This window comes from Myxine glutinosa, chromosome 10, assembly GCF_964187855.1.
Source record: "Myxine glutinosa chromosome 10, kmMyxGlut1.1, whole genome shotgun sequence".
Taxonomy (NCBI): domain Eukaryota; kingdom Metazoa; phylum Chordata; class Myxini; order Myxiniformes; family Myxinidae; genus Myxine; species Myxine glutinosa.
The window spans coordinates 94254843-94273727 of record NC_136270.1 but is presented as its reverse complement, the minus strand read 5'-3'; the positions used below and the strand labels follow the sequence as shown (position 1 = coordinate 94273727).

At 48.4% G+C, this 18885-nt stretch overlaps 1 protein-coding gene and 1 long non-coding RNA gene across 3 annotated transcripts in view; both read left to right on the top strand.

Moving 5' to 3' along the window:
- The window catches only part of LOC137433946 (uncharacterized), a 737502-nt gene that overhangs the window by 677072 nt on the left and 41545 nt on the right, over nucleotides 1-18885 (top strand). The gene's annotated exons all lie outside the window — the stretch shown is intronic.
- LOC137433686 (olfactory receptor 56A4-like) overlaps nucleotides 1-18885 on the top strand; it is a 30059-nt gene that overhangs the window by 4411 nt on the left and 6763 nt on the right. Inside the window, exons 2-4 of the mRNA XM_078786201.1 lie at nucleotides 461-955; nucleotides 1843-2244; nucleotides 5459-5500. Coding sequence (XP_078642327.1) covers nucleotides 461-955; nucleotides 1843-2244; nucleotides 5459-5500 — 939 coding nt within the window. The remainder of the gene's footprint in view (nucleotides 1-460; nucleotides 956-1842; nucleotides 2245-5458; nucleotides 5501-18885) is intronic.

The window sequence follows — 18885 nt, the reverse complement described above, 5'->3', positions numbered from 1 at the left end:
AATTGGCGAACACTTCAAAAAGATGGAAAGTTGACGTCATTCAGTGCACCTGAGGATATTGTTCATGTCCCTGATGACGACAAATTTGAAAGTCCCTGAAGAGAATAAATATGTTTACAATGATGCTCTCTGGTGACATTTACTTCTTGTGGTGATTGTATTTTAAACCCTCTTCCACGATCTATATAAATGATTAAATTGTAAGCAGTGTGATCTTAAAGAACAACGCACAAGGTAAGCAAAATGTCGTATGTTGGAGTCAATATTTACTTTTGTAATTATTATTTTATCGTGATAAACATTAATTATTGTGATGTTCAGACAAAGTGCATTGAAAAAAGGAAACCAATGATACAGATGCATGGTCCAGAAATATAAATGTTTTTCATATATTGGTGGAGTGTAAGGTGGAACATTTTCATGATGTATTAATTGGTGTAATTGGTCCTTTTATCTCCAGGCACAGGATTGATGGAGGACATCATGTTTGAAGGAAATCAATCATTGCCACCCAACGTGTTCCTCCTCATCCCGATCTTTCACGAGCAATCAAGCATCAGACCATGGGCTTTTGGTGTTTTATTCGTCATCTTCCTCGTCACGATCACACTGAACCTGATTCTCATCTTGATCATTCTCTGTGAAAAAAAGCTACACAACCCTGTCTACATATTCCTCGCTCATTTATTGATCATGGATATTGTTGGTTGTACAACAATCATGCCTCGTCTGATGTACAGCATCAGTCAAAGTATCATGATTACAAAACCTGCCTGTTTTATTCAACTCTTCTTTGTTTCATTCACTGCCGCAATGCAATCTTACATACTCAGCATCATGGCCATAGACCGCTACCTGGCAGTTTGTCATCCTCTTCGCTACAATGTCCTGCTCACCAACAGCAGAGCTCACAAAGTGATGTTGCTCACCGTTTGCTGGTCATCTCTGCTTATTGGTATTTACTAGGGCATGCCCGTACTATATATATATCTAAAAGTATATCCCCCCCCTCTATTTACATGCAATGGTTTGGTCCAAAGCGAACGGCTTGCGAGTACGGTGACAATCCCCCCCCCCCCCCCCCCCCCTCTATTTACATGAAATGGTTTGGTCCAAAGCGAACGGCTTGCGAGTACGGTGACAATCCCCCCCCTCTATTTACATGAAATGGTTTGGTCCAAAGCGAACGGCTTGCGAGTACGGTGACAATCCCCCCCCCCTCTATTTACATGAAATGGTTTGGTCCAAAGCTAACGGCTTGCGGAGTTTGGTAAAGAAATCGCCATCGCGTGCACAAAAGCGCAGGAAAGCGAATGAATCGCAAATTAGTTTTAATTAGTTTTAAAACATAGTTTAACGCCCGAGCGAGTTTAACGCAATCGCAAATCGCATCGCAAAGCGAAAGAATCGCAAATTAGTTTTAATTAGTTTTAAAACATCGTTTAATGCCAACATAGCGCCAACATAGTTTGCCGACGGGAAATAAATGAATACGCTCTCAAATGTGCCATCCGAGGCAGAGTCTGTTCGCCACGTTCGGCACACGTGATAGCTCGCTGCTCTCTGATTGGTTGAATCGTTTTTTGGACATAGCTCGGTAACTACTTCTGCGATTAATTTCAAACCTTGAAAAGGCACATCCTCGGGTCCCCAGCAATATACCTGGCAAGTTTCAAGTATATCGGACCCGTGGTTGTCGAGAAACAGCGGTCACAGACAAACAAACACACACACAGACACACACACACACACACACAGACACACACACACACACACAGAGATTGCTGGAATTATAGATAGATGTTGTGTTATTGATTGGACGAACATTTTGCAAATATCCAGAGATTCACAAGGTAGGTTGTATTCACATGGCTGTGGCTAAACTTTCATGTGAAGATTTCACCATAAACAGTTTATATGGGATTGCATGTGCTTCTCTCACCACTGTCGCTCTCATCGTCGTGGTCGTTTTCACATACACCCGCATCTTGTATGTATGCCTACATTCTGGACCATCTTCAAAGGGGAACAGGAAAGCCCTGCATACATGTGTCACTCACTGCTTGGTACTTTCACTCTTTATTTTCTCCACTGTTTTTGCTTTGATTTCCTTGCGAATGTCGTCCACAAACTATTTCCCACAATATTTACAACACGTGAGTGATTCCTTGTTCTATCTGGTTCAGCCTCTCGCCAATCCAATTATCTATGGACTGCGAACCGCAGAGATCCGCCACAGCCTCACGCGATTCACAAATGTGCGAATATTTTGGAATAAAAATCATCTCCTGGCATAATTATCCTGATTCATAATCATCTGTTTTGAAGCAACTTAATTGTGTGTCTGATGAATAAAAATCTACATATTCATTTCGTACAAAACAAAAAACACCATTGGAATACAATTTTTCTTTGTTTCTTATTAAAACTTTTGAAACATTTAGTCTGAAAACTTTAGATAGCAAATGAATTTATGTTCTAACTAAAAAAACAAAGGAAGACATTTTAAGTTGAATTTTTTGGTTTGTGGTTGATTCTTTCTGAACAAAATCAGATAAACTTCTCTCGGATGAAAGAAACGCAACTTATAAATACAATCACTTTTGTGTCTCCAGAAAAAAACGAATTCATTCTCTTCCTGCTCATTTTGTTCAAAAGGTTTTTGTTATGAAGTGTGAGTTTGTACAAAGTAGCCAAATGATGTTGTTAATAGGCACACAAATTACTTTATCCTCCAAAGCAGATTTGTTATACACATTCATATTTATAACCATCCAGTTAGGTCTGTGCTGCACCATCAATGTGGATACAATCTGTGCATACACCGATAAAATGCTTCTTCTGAAAGATATTTTCTTGGGCTCGAAATCATTTAATATCGCATCTCATTTGAAACAAATTTGTCACTCAAGTGGTATTTTTGGTGCATGCAGTACCAGCAAAATTAAATGTCGAACAAAATAATAAATCACTGCATGAGGGAAAGAGGGTATGGTTGTGTTTTTATATTTCACAAAGGTTTTTATATTTCACAAAGGGATATCCTATGGTGGATACAAAGGTAATTTTGTGATCTATTTGGGAGGGTTACTTGGAAAGCCAAGATGCCCAAGAGGTATGAACACACGTCTTTAATGTCGGAGGAGAAATTCACCAGCACTGGTCATTGATGGAGGTGGAAGATGTCATCGTGTCTTTCACGAAGAGTTGGTGAGTTATCGATAACACCTGAACAAATTACAAAGTCCTATCACCCTCAGTCAAATGTCAAGTCTGACCATCCCATTTGTGAAAGAATGGACCAAAACAAAACAAAAGCGTTCCCTGGCCAATCCCACATGGTGGGAATAATTGTGGGATTCAAATATATAGCAGTAGAAATACAGATTTGTAACTTATTTAGACCAACAAAGGGTCAAAAGAAAATCTATATTGACAACATCATGATTCAAAACAGACGGAGTCGGATTGTTGAAACTTGTTTAAAATGTTGGATTGTTGGAACCTTACCAGGTGCTGATTGTGGAAATGACGACGTTTTACTAGTCTCAAAGATTAAAACTCAAATGGATAAAGCATTTATGGATATTGAACAGATTTGATGTTTCAAACGTCCCGGATCAATCAAACATAAAATCGACAAATTTCAAGAGCTTCTGGAAAAAGAGAAGAAGAAACACCGGAAAAAAAGGAGAAACACCAATGGACACAGGTAGAAATGAACAATTATAGAAACAGTTTGAAGGAAATACCGTAATGAAGAACCAACAACTCTGTAAAATTACTTTCTGTAAAATTAACAACTAAAATTAATGAAGAACCAGCCTGGTGTTTTCTTCAAGGTTAAGGTTGATGTCTTTGGATCTTTGGGTCTTGAATTTGAGCCCCTGTCGTCCCGTTGAAATAAAACAAAGCGGGTTGAATCAGCCCGTGATCTTTCCGAGGTCGTCAAAATGAGTCACAACTTTATGGTAACAGGGGCACTGCATCGGAGGCACAACGGTGCGACCAAAAACAAGAAAAAATGATGCAACCAGCAGCTACAGGCTACATACGAAAAAACAACAATGAAGAACCAATATCTGTAAAATTAATGAAAAACAAATAACTCTGTGAAATTGTTTCTACTTCAGTGTTGGAGTTTGAAGAAAGCAGAGATAAAGTGTTGCACTCCTGAGTTCATTCATGTTACAGGTGTAAATCGTCCATTTTTATGAGCTCAGATGCTTTCATGTAGAAGTTTCTTCCCCTCGGTCGTTTTTCCTTCAAATGTCCCTCTGTTGTGTTCCTTTAACTTTCTGTTGGTGTGTTTCCCTCGTTTCAACTGTGTTCAGGTATATATGACTTTACCTTAAATTACAACAATCTTCGTGATGCTTTGCCAAAGTCTAAATAACCCAACCGTTTCTGGGAGACCGAATTTGTTTTCAATACCGAGAAGTGAATGTGGAAAGGGAAAGCACCAGAGTGGATAATGAACCAAATGATTTGACATGAGAAACAAGGGAACAGCGAAACAGACAATGAGACTTAAACACCAAAACAAACAGGCAAATCTAATCATGTGAATGAACAAAATTAAATTAAATCTGAGCAAACACCAGGACATTGCATCCATTTCCACCCATCCCACATTGTGAAAGTGAATTATCAGACAACTCTTCGCTTTTAAATCAGTAAATGCTGTTCGTGTTGATATACCCACGAGGATGCAAAGCTGTATTTGCTGTTTGAGAACTTGTGACATTCATATCGCTTAAATGCTCTTTTATAATATTGAAGTGCGTTACATATTTGTCAAATTTGTACAAGCGACATCATTACTCCCGCCAGGGAGTAATGCATTCGATCGTGTCCGTCCGTGTGCATGTCCGAATGTGTGTTCGTGTGTTCGTGTGTATGTGTGTGTGTGTGTGTGTGTGTGTGTGTGTGTGTGTGTGTGTGTGTTCGTGTGTTTGTGAACAAGATATCTGGAAAAGTTGTGGACGGATTTGGATGAACGTTGGTGGGATGATTGCCCTTGCGATAAGGAAGAAATGATTAGTTTTTGGTGAAGCTCAGGATATAATTCCAGATCCAGGAATTTTTTTGGTGATTTTTTTGGAACAATTTTTCTGTTTTACTGAATTAAAGCTTTTATTCTTAATCTTAATATGATGTTTTTCTCCTCTAATTCCGAGATATATCAAAATAAATTATTTGACTGTTAGGGCCTACTTTCTTTTTCATTTATTGTTTTGGGGAGATGGGATGTTAAACAAAACGTATTATTCCAACTTGACCCATGGCGGGGGTATGCCCTCGACTGAGTGGTGTTCTAGTTACTCCCGCCAGGGAGTAATGCATTCGATCGTGTCCGTGTGTGTGTGGGTGTGCGTGTGTGTGTGTGTGTGTGTGTGTGCGCGCATGTGTGTCCGTATGTTCGTGTGTGCGTGTGTGTATTCGTGTGTTTGTGAACAAGATATCTGGAAAAGTTCTGAACGGATTTGCATGAATGTTGGTGGGATGATTGCCCTTGGGATAAGGAAGAATTTATTCGTTTTTCTTGAAACTCAGGATATTATTCCGGATCCAGGAATTTATTGGGGGAATTCTTTGGGAATTTTTTTCTGTTTTATTGAATTAAAGCTTTTATTCTTATTCTTAATATGATGTTTTTCTCCTCTAATTCCGAGATATATCAAAATCGGCGGACTTCCTCTCTTGTCGTATATTTTGTCCAGGGCTCGGTTTTATTTTTGTTGTATACAAGATCGAGGCTCGTGAAAGAGCTAACATTAATCACACAAGAAAATCAAACAGACACATAAAACACAAAATAAGGGGAGCGGTAGACAAGATGGGGAGAGATGGGGAAGCACACAAACACAACATTTGAGAGCAGGGACATCGGGAGATCTGTGGGAGGGAGAGGGCTCGGAGGGAGGAGGCGTGAGAAGGGGGGGGGGGAGGGTGGGAGAAGTATAAAACACAAAGACACCAAGGACTTCCAGGAAAGAAGTCGGTATTTTAAAAAAGTGGATATGGAGTGAATTAACGGGGGTAGAAATGATCAAAGTTTTGGAAGGGGGAAGATAAGAGATGGTGGTCGACAGCTGTTTTAAAGACCTGGAGGGAGGAGTGGGATTTTTATTTTTTTATTTTTTTTGTATACAGAGTCGAGTTAGCTCGTGAAAGAGCTAACATTTATCAAACAAACAAATCAAACAAACAAGCAAACAAAGTATATAAAAAGGAGAGCGGTCGACAAGATGTGGAGAGAAGGGGAAGAAGCACACAAACACAACATTTGAGAGCAGGGACATTGGGAGATGTGTGGGAGGGAGAGGGCCTGGGGGGAGGCAGCATAGGTATAAAACACAAGGACACCAAGGACTTCCAGGAAAGAAGTCGGCACCTCAAAAAAGTGGATTTGGGGTGAAATTAGCGGGGGTAGAAAAGATCAAGGTTTTGGATTCGGGAAGATAAGAGATGGTGGTGAACATCCGTTTTAAAGACCTGGAGGGAGGAGTGGGATTGAAGAGAGTGAGGGAGTTTGTTCCAGAGGTTGGAGAAAAGAGGAATGAAGGAGTGAAGGTGAGCAGAGAGTCTTCATTTTGGCAGTTTAACCATAAGAGGGTTGCAGGCAGATCTTGTGCGACCTGTAGGAATATTTGGGGGACAGAGCCCAGAAAGAGCTGGGGGAGCAAGGCCGGAGAGGAGTCGGTAGAAGACGGAAAGACCACCAACCTGCCTGAGGTGAGTAAGTGAAAGGCCCTCGGAGATAGCGTCATCGCGGGAGATTCCAATGATTCTGAACGCTTTGGTTTCAACAGCGTGAAGACGAGCTAGGTGTGAGGCAGGAGCACCAGCCCAGAGGGGAGAGCAGTACTCCAATGAGCTGCGGATGAAAGCCTTGTATGTGGTGAGGAGCTCAGGTGTGCCAAGGAAGGACTTCACAGGACGGAGGATGCCCAGTCGGCGACTGGCTTTGGAGGCCAGATTTGAAATGTGGTTTTCCCAGGAAAGATCATGACAGATAGTGAGACCCAAAAACTTAAGTGACACAATTTCTTGGAGAGGATTATTCAGAAAGTAGATGGGAGGGTTGTCCAGTCGGTCTTTTCGGAGAGACATCGTAAGAGTGTGAGATTTGTCAGGATTGAAAGACATGTTCCACTTGTTTGCCCAGTCTGTGATTTTGTCCAGGTCTGCAGGTCTTGGGTCCAGGTCTTGTCTGTATTATTCCAACTAAATCCACGGCGGGAGTATGCGCTTTACTGAGTGCCGTTCTAGTTACTCCCGTCAGGAAGTAATGCATTCGATCGTGTCCGTGTGTGTGTGTGTGTGTGGGTGTGTGTGCATGTGTGTGTTCGTATGTTCGTGTGTTTGTGAACAAGATATCTGGAAAAGTTCTGAACAGATTTGGATGAAAGTTGGTGGGATGATTGCCCTTGGGATAAGGAAGAAATGATTAGTTTTTGGTGACGTTCAGGATATTATTCCGGATCCAGGAATTTTTTGAAGGATTGTTTACCATTGGAAGACAGGGCTCTTTTTTTTAACATTATCTTCTATATATTCTATATTTAACATTGTGATATGAAAATAGTTTTCATATTTGTTGGAAATGTAGTTTAAACTCGTGGTTATGCGTTAGAGCGGTGTATTTTGTTAGGAGCGTCGTCTTCAGGGTTCTTTTTTTTTCTTTCTAATAAAGACATATTCTGTCATTTTAAAAGCAACAACGTGTGTATTACGTTTCCCCGTTTCATAAAATGTATCGTTTGATACGTATAATGCTTTAAAACTGTTTTTTTATTTTTTATTTTTTTTACCTCAGCAGAGATATTGTGGCGGGCACAACGGTCAATAATTCCGCGCACCAGTGGGTCTGGGCGTGGAACTGAAATACATGCCCCGCCTTTCGGCCGTTCGGCCACGCCCGGGGGCAAGGCATGGCCTTGGGATATATATGCGGGCTCTAAGGTCGAGCTCGCCCAGTGCTGATGTGCGAGCTTGTATTAAAGTGCTTTCATTTGTATCCACGCGTTGTGGCCTACCTTTCTGGCAATTGAGTCGTGTGTGCACAGCACCACACTGGTCACCCCGACTGGTTCAGCCGTTGCTGACCCCCGAACGCGCCAAGGCTATCAACGCCGTCGCCATCAAACTCCCGGAGTTCTGGGAAGCACAAGCCGACGTTTGGTTTGTACAAGCCGAAGCTCAATTCCAACTCCGGGGCATCACGGCGGACGAGACCCTGTACTACCACGTGGTCGCCGCCCTCGGGCCCGGCACTGCCGCCCGCATCGTGTCCATCCTTCGGCGCCCGCCAGGCGACCACAAGTACGAGGCGCTCAAACGTCTCCTCCTCGCCACGTTCGGGCTCACGGAGGTCGAACGTGCCGACCGCCTCCTGGACCTTCCCGCCCTCGGCGACACATGACCATCCGTTCGGATGGATTTCATGCTGTCCCTGCTTGGAGACCAGCGCCCGGATTTCTTGTTCCGAGCACTTTTCCTCCGCCAGCTACCTGTAGAGGTGCGCCTCGCGCTGGCCGGTTCCAAAATCACGGAACCCCGTGCCCTGGCCGGAGAGGCCGACAAATTTTTCGCGGCCTGCGACACGCGGTCGGTTTACGGTGCTGCCGTAGTGGATCCCGGTGCGGAGGCTACAGCGCCCCCGGCTTCCCTCGTGGCCGCTGCTATGCCCCGCCCACTACCACCGCCGCCACCACCCCCGCCGCCGGCACGGCCGACGCGGCCGCCAACGCCGCAAACCTGGTGCTACTATCACGCCAGGTTCGGCCGCAAGGCTAGAACGTGCCGCCCGCCATGCTCTTTGGATGGGTCGGGAAATGACCGGGCCAGCGCTCACTTGCGGCCATGAGCGTCGGCCATTCCGGCAGCCTCCTGTTAATCATGGACACCTCGTCTGGTCGTCGTTTTCTATGCGACACGGGAGCGCAGGTAAGCGTCCTCCCTGCCTCCGCGTCCGACAATCAAGCGGCGGGCCGGGGCCCCGCTTTGCATGCCGCCAACGGAACACCCATCCACACATTCGGGAAGCGTTGCCTCTCACTGCGGTTTGGAGGGCAGCGTTTCCAATGGTCGTTCGTCACCGCCAGCGTGCCAATGGCCCTGCTCGATGCGGACTTTCTTTGTGTGCATGGGCTGTTGGTGGACGTTAAGCTTCGACGTCTCATCCAGGCCAAAACCTTCAGCTCGCTCGCTTGTTCGCTGAGCGGCTCGTTGAGCAGCTCGCTGAGCGGCTCACCGAGCGGCTTGCCAAGCGGCTTGCTGAATGGTTCCGTCCCGGCGAGATTAGTTTGTACGCTTCCGGCAGCGGATGAGTTTACTCACCTCCTCGCCAGTTTCCCGGCACTCACGCAGCCCACCTTTTCAGCGGTGGCCGTCAAGCACAGGGTGGAGCACCATATCCCCACCGGCAGCCCACCGGTCTACGCCCGGGCGCGCCGCCTCGACACCACGAAGCTCGCCGTGGCGAAAGCGGAGTTCGCCACGCTGGAACGGCTCTGTATCGTACGGCGCTCCAACAGCGCTTGGGCCTCTCCTCTGCACATTGTTCCGAAGCCCGGCGGCAGATGGCGGCCGTACGGTGACTACCGCCGGCTCAACGATGCCACCACCCCTGACCGGTACCCGGTCCCGCATATCCAAGACTTTTCCGCCCGGTTGGCAAACACGACCGTGTTCTCCAAGGTGGACCTCATCCGGGGCTACCACCAGGTCCCCGTACAACCGGACGATGTCCCAAAGACGGCCGTCATCACCCCTTTCGGCCTCTTTGAGTTCCTGCGGATGCCTTTTGGGTTGAAGAATGTGGCCCAGACGTTCCAGCGGCTCATGGACAGCGTCTTGCGTGACTTACCTTTCATCTATGTCTACCTGGACGACATCCTAGTCGTGAGCGCGTCCCGGGAGGAGCACCTGCTCCACCTCTGCATGCTCTTTGAACGCCTGGGCCAGCATGGCCTGATCATCAACCCCGCGAAGTGCCGTTTCGGCGTCACCGCCATCGACTTCTTGGGGCACCGCATCACCAGGCACGGGGCCATTCCTTTACCGGCCAAGGTGGAGGCCTTCCGGAGTTTCCCGCGCCCCCGCACGATCAAGGGGCTCCACGAATTCCTGGGCATGGTCAATATTTACCACCGCTCCATGCCCCGCATCGCCCAGCTCCTGCGCCCCCTGCACGAGGCCCTCTGGGGAAAGCCAGGCAAAGGTGACATCGCCTGGTCGGAGCCGATGGCCGTGGCGTTTGCGGGCGCAAAGCTGGCCTTGGCCAACGCCAACATGCTGGCGCACCCGGCGCCCGATGCACCAATCGCCCTCACCACCGACGCGTCGGACTACGCGGTGGGCGTGGTGCAAGAGCAGTGGGTGTGTGGTGCTTGGCAGCCGCTGGCGTTTTTTAGCCGGCAGCTTCGCCTGCACGAACGCCGCTACAGCACCTTCGACGGCGAGCTGCTCGGGCTCCACCTGGCGGTCCGACACTTCCGCCATCTGCTCGAGGGTCGCCCGTTCACGGCTTTCGTCGACCACAAGCCCCTTGTGTTCGCGATGGCCAAGGTCGCCGAGCCATGGTCGGCCCGGCAGCAACGTCACCTCTCTGCCGTGTCCGTGTACACGACGGACATCCGTCACGTCGTGGGTAGAGACAACCCGGTGGCGGATTGCCTTTCCCAGTCCGTCGCACAGGCGGTCCACCTCGGGATCGACTATGCCCGGATGGTGGAGGACCAGACCGCCGACCCCGATGTCCAGGCCTTGCGGACCGCCGTCACGGGCCTCCGCGTCACCGAGGTGCCATTCGACATCGCGGGCACGGCTCTCTTGTGCGACGTCTCCCTCGGCCGGCCTCGCCCCATCGTGCCCGCTGGCTGGCAGCGCCCGGTTTTCGACGCCATCCACGGCCTGTCCCACCTGGGCATGAAGGCCTCCCAGAAACTCGTCGCGGCGAAGTTCGTCTGGCATGGCCTTAGGAAGAACGTCCGTGACTGGGCCAGGACGTGCCTCGTGTGCCAGCGCGCAAAGGTCCACTGCCACACCCAGGCCCCGTTGGCCCCGTTTACGGTGCCCGAGCGTCGGTTCGACCACGTCCACGTCGACTTGGTGGGACCTCTGCCCCCCTCACGGGGGTTCACCCACCTCCTCACCCTGGTGGACCACACCACCCGGTGGCCGGAGGCCGTGCCATTGGCGGCGACGACTGCGGCTGACGTCGCACAAGCCTTCATCGCCACGTGGGTTGCCCGGTTCGGTGCCCCCTCAGAAATCTTTTCCGACCGCGGCCCCCAGTTCACCTCGGAGCTCTGGGGAGCAGTGGCACAAGGGCTCGGCGTCAAACTGCACTGCACCACGGCCCACCACCCCCAGGCCAACGGCCTGTGCGAGCACTTTCATCGCTCGATGAAGGCCGCGGTCCGGGCCAGCCTCCGCGACGGCAGCTGGGCCGACAGGCTCCCCTGGGTCCTGCTGGGCCTCAGGACGACCTGCGTGCGTCCTTGACGGAGCTGGTCTTCGGACAACCGCTGCGGGTGCCGGGCGAATTTATCCCCGACTCCACGGCTCCTTGGTCCGCGGCGCAGCAGCGCTCCACCCTGCAGGAGACCGCCAGGAGGTTCGCCCCGGTGCCGACGGCACACCACGGTTGCCCGTCCTCCCACGTCGCCCCGGAGCTTCACACGGCGGAGTACGTTTTCGTCGGGCACGACGCCCACCGGGCACCGCTGCGGCCCCCGTACGACGGGCCCTTCCGCGAGCTGGAGACCGGGGACAAACATTTCACCGTGGACATCGGCGGTGCCCCGGATCGTATCTCCGTGGACCGCCTCAAGCCGGCCCACCTCGATCTGGACCACCCCCCACAAGCAGCTCTGCCTCCGCGTCGAGGCCGCCCCCTGGCGGTCAGGCCCCCGGCACCCCCCAGCCCCGCCGTCCCGGTACCCCCCAGCCCTGCACGCATCGCCAGGGGGCGTTTCGGTCGGGTCATCCGGCTTCCCCCAAGCTCACCCTTCAGGTGCACGGGAATTCTGGCGGGGGGCGCGTGTGGCGGGCACAACGGTCAATAATTCCGCGCACCAGTGGGTGGCGCGAGCGTCCGGGCGTTGAACTGAAATACATGCACCACCTTTCGGCCGTTTGGCCACGCCCCGGGGCAAGGCGTGGCCTCGGGATATATATGCGGGCTCTAAGGTCGAGCCTGCCCAGTGCTGATGTGCGAGCTTGTATTAAAGTGCTTTCGTTTGTATCCACGCGTTGTGGCCTACCTTTCTGGCAATTGAGTCGTGCATGCACAGCACCACAATATCAACATTTACCTCAGCGAATGTCAATCGCGGTGTCGGTATTTGATGAACTTATAAATACTTAGGCGAGTTATATGTGTGACAAGCATGTGCACGGGATTCTTCCCAGAATAATGAGTGGTCGCATTAGCTTGTACGACTTAAAATGAGCGAGTTTTGTTTTCACGTTTGGGCCAGTTTTACATGTTGTATCCATAAGGAATGAAACGAACGTTTTCCTTGGCTTACAATTTTATTTGAAGTCACACATGCCTCAAAATACACTCACTTATATAGAATTGAACGCTGAATCCGAAAATGTAAGTGAAATTGCCTTGTTTTTTTTTTTACATTATCTTCTATATATTCTAAATATATATCTGTGCAGTGTCTGTCTTGTGTTGTCTTGTCTTGTGTTGTCACTGAACTACTCCCTCAAACTTTTGTAAAATCGTACTATTCCAACTTGACCCATGGCGGGAGTATGCACTCTATTGAGTGGCGTTCTAGTTGAGATATTGTAATACTAGCTGAAGTACCCGGTGTTGCCAGATGGGGGAGGAGGAGGGAGGGGGAGGGGGAGGGGTGGGGGGGGGGGAAGGGAAGGGGGGGGAGGAAGGAGAGGAAAGGGGTTCATATATATGTTGGTGGGTGAATGGGGTGAATGTGGCGTTCATCACATTTCTGAGGTAAGTGCCATCTCTGAGTAACAATGGATGGAGGTCCTCAATGCCAAACAGGAAATTAGAGCTGTCTCCCTTGACATATCACGTGCCTTCGATACGGTCTGGCACCCCGCTCTGCTCACCAAACTCTCCTCTTTTGGTATCCATGGAAATCTCCACGCATGGCTGGCGGACGTCCTCTCTAGTCGTAGTCAACGTGTGGCCCTGAATGGGTTTCTCTCATCTCCTCTTCCTGTTCAGGCTGGAGTTCCCCAAGGCAGTGTTCTGGGCCCTGTGCTTTTTCTGGTCTTCATCAATGATCTCTCTGACTCTCTTGAAAATCCTCTCTATCTCTTTGCTGATGACTCTACTCTCTGTCGCTCCATTCTTCATCCCTCAGATCGGCAGTCTGCAGCCTCCTCACTCTCTGCAGACCTGGACAAAATCACAGACTGGGCAAACAAATGGAACATGTCTTTCAATCCTGACAAATCTCACACTCTTACGATGTCTCTCCGAAAAGACCGACTGGACAACCCTCCCATCCACTTTATGAATAATCCTCTCCAGGAAGTTCTGTCACTCAAGTATTTTGGTCTCACTATCTGCCATGATCTTTTCTGGGAAAACCACATTTCAAATCTGGCCTCCAAAGCCAGTCGCCGACTGGGCATCCTCCGTCGTGCGAAGTCCTTCCTTGGCACACCTGAGCTCCTCACCACATACAAGGCTTTCATCCGCAGCTCATTGGAATACTGCTCTCGCCTCTTGGCTGGTGCTCCTGCCTCACACCTAGCTCGTCTTCACGCTGTTGAAACCAAAGCATTCAGAATCATTGGAATCTCCCGCGATGAAGCTAACTCCAAGGGCCTCTCACTCACTCACCGCAGGCAGGTTGGTGGTCTTTCCATCTTCTACCGACTCCTCTCTGGCCTTGCCCCCCCCCCCCCCCCCCAGCTCTCTGTGGGCTCTGTCCCGCAAATATTCCTACAGGTCGCACAAGATCTGCCTGCAACCCTCTTATGGTTAAACTGCCAAAATCAAGACTCTCTGCTCACCTTCACTCCTTCATTCATCTTTTCTCCCGCCTCTGGAACAAACTCCCTCACTCTCTTCAATCCCACTCCACCCTCCAGGTCTTTAAAACAGCTGTTCACCACCATCTCTTATCTGCCCCCATCCAAAATCTTGATCTTTTCTACCCCCGCTAATTTCACCCCAATTCCACTTTTTTGAAATACCAACTTCTGTCCTGGAAGTCCTTGGTGTCCTTGTTGTTTTATACTTCTCCCACCGCCCCCCCCCCCTCCCTTCCCACGCCTCCTCCCCCCAAGCCCTCTCCCTCCCACACATCTCACTGCTCTCAAATGTTGTGTTTGTGTGCTTCCCCTTCTCTCCCCATCTTGTCTTCCGCTCCCTCTTTTTATATATTTTGTTTGTCTGGTTGATTTGTTTGTGAAGTAAATGTTAGCTCTTTCACGAGCCTCGATTCAGTATACAAAAAAAAATAAAAAATATTGTGAGGCTGATCAGGAAGAAGAAGAAGCCGTACCACCAACTTTGTACACTTCCGGAATTGTTTGATTTATTTGGCATGGCAAAAGGCAAAAGGCAGAAGGCCCTCCCATTTCAAGGCATGGTAAAACTGACAGGTGAAGGACATGGAGCCGATATCAACCTTTGAGGAGTAGTCAGTGTTCGGATTGTAACTGCATGCAGCCTTCTCCCATGCAATGGCCGGTTGCCATCTGCCTGATGGTTGCCAGTTGTTGAGTCGTTTTTGGCGCTGTTCTTCTGTCTCCTGCTGTCTGGCCCTCGCTACACGTTGTTGATTGGCGTTTAGACGTGCCTCTGTCTCATCTTCTGTCTCTCGCTGTCTGGCCCTCGCCACACATTGTTGATTGGCATTTAGACGTGCCTCTGTCTCATCTTCTGTCTCTCGCTGTCTGGTCCTCGCTACACGTTGTTCATTGGCGTTTAGACGTGCCTATGTCTCATCTTCTGTCTCTCGCTGTCTGGCCCTCGCCACACATTGTTGATTGGCGTTTAGACGTGCCTCTGTCTCATCTTCTGTCTCTCGCTGTCTGGCCCTCGCCAGACGTTGTTGATTGGCGTTTAGACGTGCCTCTCTCTCATCTTCTGTCTCTCGCTGTCTGGCCCTCGCCACACGTTGTTGATTGGCGTTTAGACGTGCCACTCTCTCATTTTCTGTCTCTCACTGTCTGGCCCTCACCACACTTTGTTGATTGGCGTTTATACGTGCCTCTCTCTCATCTTCTGTCTCTCGCTGTCTGGCCCTCGCCAGACGTTGTTGATTGGCGTTTAGACGTGCCTCTCTCTCATCTTCTGTCTCTCGCTGTCTGGCCCTCGCCAGACGTTGTTGATTGGCGTTTAGACGTTCCGCTCTCTCATCTTCTGTCTCTCGCTGTCTGGCCCTCGCCAGACGTTGTTGATTGGCGTTTAGACGTGCCTCTCTCTCATCTTCTGTCTCTCGCTGTCTGGCCCTCGCCACACATTGTTGATTGGCGTTTAGACGTGCCTCTGTCTCATCTGCTGTCTCTCGCTGTCTGGCCCGGGCCACACGTTGTTGATTGGCGTTTAGACATGCCACTCTCTCATTTTCTGTCTCTCGCTGTCTGGCCCTCGCTACACGTTGTTGATTGGCGTTTAGACGTGCCTCTCTCTCATCTTCTGTCTCTCGCTGTCTGAAGCTGGAGACACGTTCTTGATTGGCTTGTCGACGGTGAAAAGTATCTTCATCGGTTTCATGGAGTCTCCGATCAGCGATTTTCCTTGCTCTGGAGGTTGAACGCGACAAATTTCTTTTCTTAGGTGGCATTGCCTTTATCACAGTCAGTCTTCCATGTGTGAGCTCGTAGACAAATTCATTTTTTCACTTTTACGTTTATGTTTACACGTGGTAACCTAACTCGCTCGCGAGCCAGATGAAGATCCTGAATGACTCTGCAATCAAACAATCGACGTCTTGCTGATGCCACGTCGTGGGCGTGGCCAACGTGGCCTCATTCTCCCAGGTGATAGGCTAACTCGCTCGCGAGCCTGACGAAGATCCTGAGCGAGTCATAAAATATAACCGATAACATGCAAATTGATAGCGCAGGCAGTGATGTATATGTGGGGCTGGGGTCTAGTGCCTTCTTGCTTGCAAACTTGAAAATTGTCACGTGATCGCTCTAAGCTGTGGCAGAGGCAGAGGCTGTAATGTTCAGAACCCAATCGGAAATGCGCTAAGTTATGGCTAAAAATATAGATCTAAAGCTGACAGAAAAAAAACTCGGCCTCAGACAAACCTTGTACAGACCCCCCTCCCTCCCCCCCACACACACACAGGAGCCTCGACCCCCGTACATTTGCAGAGAGTGTAAACGGGCAGGGTATCAGGCAACTTGAACTTGGCAGCCTGGCCTGGCTCGTACGTCCAAACTTCATTCTTCAGACGCTGGTGACGAGGCTGCCGCTGATAATCCCCACATAATCCCAATGCAGCCTGCGTGGGAGTATAGCCACTGATCTATAGTATAGCAGGCAGCATGGAGTCTGGCGGCGAGGATGGAACATCACGTGATCGCTCTGAGCGAATCAGCGAGCTGCTCTGGCACAGACTGAGATCAGTGTATTATGTTCCTCGCTGAAATGCGCTAAGTTAAATATGAATAAAAAATATGGATCTCATCATCGGAGGTCATTTTTAGGTGGGCCATGCCCTTCCCAGGCCCAATGGCCATGTCTATGCCAAAAATATAGTACTTGCACCTCTCCGTTTAGGAGTCTATAGGTAACATACACTCACACACACACACACACACACACACACACACACACACACACACACACACACACACAAACTGTGTTTTATTTATATAGATTATGGGAGAAATTTGTTAATTATATAAAGTGTCCAATCCTGTTGAAAGGAGTTTTCACAAGACAGATGGAATTGGAATCTTTAACATAACTGATTCAAATGACGTCACGAGACCAATATTTATTCTCTCCATGAGTATCAAACCTCTTCAGTGAGGTTGGGTCGAGTTGGAAATGTTTATTCAAGATGGAAAAGTAAGACTGACAAAGCTGGGTTCTTGAACGAGTGGAAACGATTCAATTACGTCACTATTATTACCTCTGCTACCGAAGGTGTATGGAGGTTGTGTTTTCACACCTGTCTGTTTGTGTTTCGTTCTGTGAACACAATATCTCATAAAGTTTTGGACAGATTCGGACGAAATGTGCTGGAGATGTTGGGTGTGTGACAAGTACGAAATGATTAGATTTTGGGGAATATCTGGATCCGAGATTGTTTAAGTGATTCTTCACCATCGAGTGATCGGGCAAAAACTATACATCGCATGATATTTCAAAAGGTTATGGATGAATTGTGACAAAACTAGTCCGGAGGAGTTGGGTAAGTGATGAGAACCAGCCGATTAGACTTTGGTTCAGGTCTGAATCCAGATCTGGTCTAGCAGTGGGATATACAGTACATGGCAAACTGTTCAGCCGGGCGGAGGTTTGCACTCCACCGAGTGTCGTTCTAGTTATTATTGTGAAACAATATGATATTTGAAACATGAACGAATATATAAATAATTGATGTAAATTATAACTTTGAAAAGTTGATTTTAAGTTATTTTATTGAGAAATATGTTATTGTCCCCCGTCGCACAGCGGAGCGAAAGGGGGACTATGGTTTTCCCCTCCGTCCGTGTGTCCGTCCGTCCGTCCGTGCGGGCATGCGTGTGTGCGTGCGGGCCTGCGTGCATGCGTGCGTGTATGCGTAAGCGAAGGACCGCATTCGAATTTGGTGTGTGGGTGGAACCCACGTCAAAATCCAAGATGGCCACCGCCATGTATGTCTGAACCTTGTGAGATGAATATCTTGAAAAATAAGCGAAGTACCAACTTCTAATTTGGTGTGTGGGTGTTTCTCGGCATAAGGAAGAAGGCTATTGTAAATTGGGTCGCCACGTCAAAATACAAGATGGCCGCCACCATATATATGTCTGAACCTTGTGAGCGAAATATCTCGAAAAATAAGCGAAGTACCAACTTCTAATTTGGTGTGTGGGTGTATATAGGCATAAGGAAGAACGCTATTGTAAATTGGGTCGCCACGTCAAAATCCAAGATGGCCGCCACCATATTTATGTCTGAACATTGTGAGCGAAATATCTTGAAAAATAAGCGAAGTACCAACTTCTAATCTGGTGTGTGGGTGTATCTAGGCATAAGGAAGAACGCTATTGAAAATTGGGGTGCCATGTCAAAATCCAAGATAGCCGCCTCCATGTATGTCTGAACCTTGTGAGCGAAATATCATATCATAGCATGTTTTCTGCGTCTTCCATTTTGTCAACTCACATCACTTCCCCGACGGGGGACCGAGGCGTAACGCTTGTTTGTATTGAAAAGCATTGTACGTAATATTTACCAATATCTTCAGTAATTGATTTTGGGTTTATATTTTGTTGGCAAATTGTTCAAACAAAAATGACTTGCATAACACCAGGTGCTTCACGAATCAGCATCTTGCGAAAACAGGTTGCCCCTTAACAATAGTGTTTTAAATAGGAGATGCATTCCTGAAGGATGCCAAAAATCAGGGCTTTTCTCAAAATGAAGTTCTAAAAAGCATAAATTTGTGCTTATATACAATAATAAATGTCAGTGTGTGTCAGTCAGTGTGTGTGTGTGTGTGTGTGTGTGTGTGTGTGTGTGTGTGTGTGTGTGTGTGTGTGTGTGTGTGTGTATGTATATGATTATACATATGTGTGTGTGTGTGTGCTTGTGTGTGTGTGTTTCTTCCATAACTCCACTCCAAAATATTTCCTGATGTTGAGTTGCATCTGCCAATATTTTACCCAATCAATTGAAGCAACAAGATCTTTCTGAATCTGATGACCTCC